We start from the raw sequence: 6,894 nt of genomic DNA on the forward strand, positions 1-6,894 counted from the left end.
CTGCATTGGCATTTGATCTGCTGTTAACACACTAATGTCATCTAAGTGTCTTAAAATGCTAGAAAATAACAGAAATATTTAATTCACTATGATGCTCAAATACCTTCAAATCGTTACTCTTGGCTTGAAGGCCTCTTGCAGTTTGTTCCCATGTGACCTGAATGCAGCACCAGTAGGCCACGGTGACTCACTCCTACGAGCCCGTGGTCCGCTGCAGCCCACTGATTGGTCCAAATCGAGGGTGTGTTCAGAGCGTGGGCAGCTTTTAACAGACATGAATTGAGCAGGAGATTCCAGTTTGTGGTATATGCACAACTGGAAGCGACCCAAGCCCATCCAGACACATCTCCAGACGCGCGCACGGTGCGCCGCGTGTACACCCGCCTGTGTAAGACCGCTGGAAATACAGTGGACTTTGAAAATACTGCTGCATTGCAATTTCCGCTCTCTGCTCGTCAAGATTAATCCATTTTGTGGCCCACAGACTGGAACGACTTGTTATTATTGAGAACAGATTCTATAATGTTACATAAGATTTGACCATACTAATAGTAACATTTATCTTTGTATTAGAGTAACATCATGAGGATATAAGACGAAAGTAAGACAAGATCATCATAAATGCATGGCAGACAAAGTCTCCCACATCCACCATAAGAATATATTGAGAATTTTAAAATGTTGAGGTTTTCTATGCTTCACCATTGCATGGCCAAAATACCTCCCATTTCTCAGCTGTGGTGACTTCTCCAAAATTCATTCCACTGACTAAAACCTAAATTAAACCGATAGATACGGAAGTCTGATGATAATAATTATCTATATATTTAGAGCTATAAGTGATCGGCATTTTGGTTAGATTAGAGCGGGAGTAGAAATCCTGCTCTAGGCTTAACTTCATTGATGGTCTAAATATAGCCTCATGGGTTTTAAAGTTTTTTTTCCAGCAGACAGAACCAGAGCTTTCTATGAAAAGGAGTTTATAAAAGAAATGAAATGTTATGATAAACACATTTCAAAGTCATCGATCTATGAAATCTGTCCGGCCACAATCAGATGGCTGTTTGTCTATCTTTTCATCTGTCTGTCTTTCAAACAATTGTTTACCCTTCGTCTATGGAGTGCCTGAGCAGTGGTGTAATGTTTTTTCTCTCAGGGTCTGAGTTTTTGTCTGGTGCCCACGCCCACCCGATCACACACACTCACTAAACCACATCACCATTCTTCAAGATTACTGCCACACTATTAGGGAAGTTGAAGTTTGTCTCGAACCTGAGCATTTTAACCGCATTTTTAACAGAGATAAGACAGCCACCGGCTGTGGTTTGCATGTCATCTCTATGTCTCCCTGGGTTTCCTCCAGGTGCTCCAGTTTCCTCCCACAAACCAAAGACATGCCAGATAGGGGAAAAGTACAATCGGAATTACCTGCAGTGTTTGGCCTGGGATTTGCCATTATGGTGAAGTTGCTCTAATGCAATGTTCTAATTAAGAAAAAGTAAGGAGCAATTTGTATCACTGGCCGGGTGATACAAATTGTTCTTTCCTGTTTCTTCCTTGTTTCTTCCAGAGAGGCTTGCAACCCAAGTGCAGTTGCCCATCTTGCACCCTGATAGTCCTGCCATCGGTAGCACACAGCGACATGCATGCCGGCCTGCATCGTCTACACCACTGTCTCTTATAGAGGCCTTGACCTGACATTATTAACACCATTAGGTCACTGGAAACATTTAGAAGACACAGACTTTATGCTACATCTTCTTGTTATTTCACATGGCATCCTGAAGTGTTGCTCTTGAAAGAGATTCCTCCAAGGTCTCCAAATGCTCCACCATGCCAACGTTGGTCCTCTATTCTTAGATCTGTCCCTGTAGTGCTTAAGACCTCATTGTCACAGACTAAACTGGGGATTGTGTAATAGACCCCTCCATATTCACTTCCACATAAAAACAGTTATTTAGGCGTTCTATTTTTTTGAGCTTTTACTTGTAAGTATCCAGTATACAGCATAATCTCAAAAGCAATATAGACTATTGCCATAGTTCTCACATCCCGGTTGTCAGTGTATAATTATTATAAGAATATTGATGGCAAGGTTAGGATATAATTCATTTTCATTGAGTGTTCCTGCAGACTTTTCACCTTCTCTCTGTGCAAGCAACTCCCACAGACAGGTTTGAAGCTGTACTGAATTTAATTACTACCTTGCATTAATGGCTTAGTAGGTTGCAAAGCCACAAGTTAAGTCTATTTTATGTGGAGTGCTTGAACATCATATGCTTCCATTTTCTCCAGTTTGTTGGCAAGCTTGGTATTTCTTGATCCTCCCACTGCTCTCTTAGCCTAAATAAGTGCTCCAGTTTTATGGAAAAAATGACTTTCTGTTGACTTTTCACTGCTGCAACAACAAGCAGGAACTGCAACAGATGCACATCAGGAGGATTACGCATTAAATGTGACATTTTATGATTGACCTTTGCAGATATTGGTCTGTGAAACACTGCTTGATCTCCCCAAAGCTGCCACGGTCAATTTACTCATGCATATTGCAATGTAGCGCCTGTTTTATTGCAAAAATGGGACTTTCACTGGACACTCCCCTAAAACCTTGGACGTGGATATCTGCGTCTCTGATTGGTTGTGAAGCCCCAACCGACGACACCTGCTTAGCTCCTTCATCCAAATTGACACCCGGGGCTCTGAGAAATATAGGCAGCATCCCTTCCAGCTCATGCATTCAGTCCCACAGCTGACCCACTAGACACCAAGCCGCAGCTGATCCAAGGTGAAGCCTCACTCACTCGCTCACACACGTACACGCACACGTACACACCTAAACACACACACGCACACGCACACACACACGCACGCACACACACACGTGCACACGCACGCACATACACACACACGCCGGACACACACTCTGCCGGATCTTTGCAGGAAATCGGAGCACACTGAACGCAATGATGGTCAAACTGGCCGTGGCGCTGCTGGTTTTGTCAGTGCTGGAGCAAGTGGTGGGATTGGATAATATCGATATCCATGACAGCCTCCCGGAGAAGCCTGTGAGCCAAAAGGGACGCCTATCCCTGCAGAATACAGGTAAGAACTGAGTGTCGGTAGAGTTAAGAATGTGCAGATTCTCGGTTGGTGCGACTGCTCGCACATCTCCGTGGGGTTTTGCCCGTACACGTGTTTCTGTGGCTGCACATTAGAACCATGCTGGGGACCTCGTCCGGGCGATTTGAGCATAATCTGCAGCTTCTAACTTAAATCCCGGTTCACACGTATTCCCTTTTCGATCGCTCAGATAGACGATATCTTGTAAATACTCACAGACCGAAATCCAATATGTTAGTAAACTATTAATAGAATGGCACAAGGTAATAGGTAATGTATACGGCAGCGCATCTAAGTGTGCGTGCGTCTGTGAGTGTGTGTGTGTGTGTGTGTGTGTGTGGGGGGGGGGGGGTTATGCGTGTGTATTCCAGGCTGTCTCTTCAAGCGAATGCTGGTGGATGTGTGTGCTGTGCAGTAATAACCGTAGTAGTGTGGATCAGCGTTGACGGAGAGCAGGACTTTATTTATTGAACCAACTATCTCGGGGAAATACCGTAAAGACACAAGCGCGTCTTGCCGAAAACCCACACAGCTCGAACATTACACTGGACCGTTATCACCCAAACCCCCCACTCGTACTCATCATGTGAACCTGTGTTTTCCACAATGCAACAACAACAATGTTGGACATCTCTCACCAGGTTCCTCAACAGAAACCCGGGTGGCACACCAGTGTGTAATTCAACGCACGTTGCGCCCGATGCTCGTATACGATCCAAGCACATTCCCGTGATGCCAAAACAAGCACGGCTGACAGCGGCTCACTTTTTTTTCTCCTACGCACTAAAGTTAAACTCGGTCCCTACAGACCCCGCAGCAGATCTCCCCCTGCCCCCTACCGCTGCCCACAAACAGAGGCTCTTTGTTGACAAGCGTGATTTCTAGAAAGTCAAATTCAATCATTATTATCTGTCTTCTTTACGCAACGGTGCGCACTTCCGACTGAGGGAGAATGTTCTTTCGCCCATCAGCGAATCACGCGTGTAATTAGTCAACAGTTGGGTTTTTTTCGTAGCCAAACTGTGTACTGCCTGTTGGCTGCCGAGCTAACCTGCAATTTGCCATATTAACTGAAGAGTAAAACACACATAAGCAGCAGTTTCTGTGACAGGTTCCCTGCTGGTTGTCAGATGTCTCATAATACAAGCCTTTGGACAGCAATTTGGGGCTAAAAGAGAGACCTTCACTTTCACATGGTAATTTCTGTCCTCAAACATCTGTTTTATTCCTGTCTTTAATGGCCACAGAAAAGAAAAAAGGGCACTTGAGAGCCAACCAGTGGTGTGCAGGCGCTGATATTATGTATTCACGTGACATATACTTGATGGTTTCCCAAGTGTTTTTGCCTGCATTGCTGCTGTCGCTTAATGAGGGAACTTTTTGATGTTTTGACTCCATTATGCAATCTCAGTTTATCTTTGAACGCAATCATGCCAGACTTGTTGTTGCACATTTAGTTGATGGACAATAGCATTTGTGTCTCCTCCACAAGTAGTCAGGGCTGTATCTGCAATGCACCATCCCGTCTCCATGCTATAGGCAGTGCAGTTGGATTGTGGTGCAGAATGACACAGTAATATCTGTCACAAAGTCACAGTGTTCCTCTGCAGGAACCCCTCAGCTTGGTAAATTAGACTCCCCCCCACACCACACACACACACACACACACACACACACACACACACAATTACCCCCCCCCCATCCCTTTTCTCTCTCAGACTCTAGGTCATGAACACACAAGCGACCGCCTGTGACTGTGGGAATAGTTAGAGGCCACATCAGCTTTGTGATTCGTGCAGCAATCTGAAGGGCCGAAGTGGAGTTGTGCCTTGAAGCTCCGTGGACTTCATTGTCGACACACCTGTAACAATCTGCCGCTGTCTCTGCTGTGAACAGATGATAAGGTCCCTCCCCCTAACCTGTTCTCTCTTTCCAGCTGAGATCCAGCACTGCCTGGTGAGTGCAGGGGATGTCGGTTGTGGTGTGTTTGAGTGCTTTGAGAATAACTCCTGCGAGATACGAGGCCTACAGGAAATCTGCATGACGTTCCTGCACAACGCTGGCAAATTTGACTCTCAGGTACTAAACTGGTCCGTCTGTGTGTTTTGCAAAAAAATGGTATAACCAGAGGCAACATTCCTTTCCTTTTTTGCTGCTCCACACTGACCGATTTGTTTACTTTTGCTTTTCTTTCTCCTACACAATGTATAACTTTTCCTAGAAGTGCGATCTTACATACACTGATCTCCTCCTCATCTGTTTTGCTCTCTTGGGAAGTGCACTTCCCTCTCAGTGTTAGGACTTAGGGTCATGAGCCAGTTGGCCAGACGCCTAGTTAGCTCCATTTTCATACATAGCGAAGGCTGAAGCCCTGCCAAGCCAGGTCGGACTGGGGTCTTCATATTTCTATAGGGTCACATTCTAGGAATCTTTGGCCGACAAAAACAAAAACATTTCAGCAGCAGATTAACACAATTTCTTGCTATTCATGCAGAATGTCCTGACCCCATTCTGTATTAGAAGCATATAGCTACACATGCATATGATGTTTGCTCCAGTGCATCCACACATACTCTCAAACACTACTGAAATAAATGCATATAGAGTAAAAATAACCAGCCTTGAGGTTTGCGGATGTGTAAACTTTAAGGTTTCAACCACTCCAAGGTGTCCTCCGTTCACTCAACAGTTGTGTCTCTTTATGTACATAGGGGAAGTCCTTCATCAAGGATGCTCTGAAATGTATGGCTCATGGGCTACGGCACAAGTTCAGCTGTATCAGCAGGAAGTGTGTGTCCATTAAAGAGATGGTGTTCCAGCTCCAGAGAGACTGTTACATCAAACACAACCTGTGCTCTGCTGCTAAGGACAATGTGGCCATCATGGTGGAAATGATCCATTTCCAAGATCTCTTTCCGAAAGGGTGAGTGGCTGCTCTGGACTGCATGTTTGGATACCTTTTCACGAGCCTGTCCCTTCTCTTTTATCTCTTGAGTGTTAACTTCCCTGGACTCTTCTGCCAGTTTAAGCCTGCTCTCTTCTTCCATGTATAGTAATATAGTATCATGCCTATTACTTATTTTTCCTAGACCTAGATGTAATGTGCTTCCAAACATGAATACACAAGCTTCATGTGGGTTATCTGCCTCTCTCTGCCCAGCCCATATGTGGAGCTGGTGAATATTCTCCTGAGCTGTGGCGAGGAGGTGAAGGAGGCATTGACACAGAGTATCCGGCTACAGTGCGAGCAGAACTGGGGGGCTCTGTGCGACAGCCTGAGCCTCTGCTCCTCCTTAGCTCCATCTCCCGCCGGCTCTGCCATTGACCACCACCGCCGCCCTTTGCCCCCCCATCCTGAACCGGAGCACCCTCGACCCCCGCGGCATGGTGACAAGGAAAAACCCGCTAAGGCGGGCTTCAACGCTCACCTACGCAATCGCAGTCAGGGACCCCGCCGCCAGAGTCCAGAGGCCGGAGTTGTGGCTGAGCAGCAAGACCCCGAAGCCGCTAACATCCGGAGGTGAAAGCGCAGACTGTTCCGACCGTTGACTCCCTACAACGTATAAAAACCACACATGCAGACTCATGCACACCTTCACATAAAACCACACCCTCACACAATCCCAGACAGACTGAGCAGAAGGAAACAAGCCCCGACCTTTCCTGTCCTTATTCCGCCCTCTCCAGTTATTCCAGCAATCCCAAATAGTAAACTTGCAGGGTAATTATGGTGTAGCTTGTACTGTTATGCCAGACCGTAGGCCTCGATTTAAA

The 6,894-nt window shown here is 46.0% G+C and overlaps 1 protein-coding gene across 1 annotated transcript; it reads left to right on the plus strand.

The window, feature by feature from the left end:
- Positions 1-2,963: 2,963 nt before the first annotated feature.
- Positions 2,964-6,644, plus strand: stc2a (stanniocalcin 2a). Its single transcript, XM_034543733.1, has 4 exons — positions 2,964-3,102; positions 5,057-5,199; positions 5,832-6,043; positions 6,281-6,644. The coding sequence occupies exons 1-4, from the start codon at positions 2,964-2,966 to the stop codon at positions 6,642-6,644; spliced, it is 858 nt and encodes a 285-aa protein (XP_034399624.1).
- The last annotated feature ends 250 nt before the right edge of the window (positions 6,645-6,894 follow it).

Source organism: Cyclopterus lumpus, chromosome 10 (assembly GCF_009769545.1).
Source record: "Cyclopterus lumpus isolate fCycLum1 chromosome 10, fCycLum1.pri, whole genome shotgun sequence".
NCBI lineage: Eukaryota > Metazoa > Chordata > Actinopteri > Perciformes > Cyclopteridae > Cyclopterus > Cyclopterus lumpus.

Bases quoted from the DNA above. Each gene is read 5' to 3' on its own strand.
- stc2a (XM_034543733.1), top strand. From the start codon at position 2,964: ATGATGGTCAAACTGGCCGTGGCGCTGCTGGTTTTGTCAGTGCTGGAG. The intron at 5,200-5,831 runs GTACTAAACTGG...TTATGTACATAG, and splicing joins CTGGCAAATTTGACTCTCAG to GGGAAGTCCTTCATCAAGGA. The intron at 6,044-6,280 runs GTGAGTGGCTGC...CTCTCTGCCCAG, and splicing joins CAAGATCTCTTTCCGAAAGG to CCCATATGTGGAGCTGGTGA.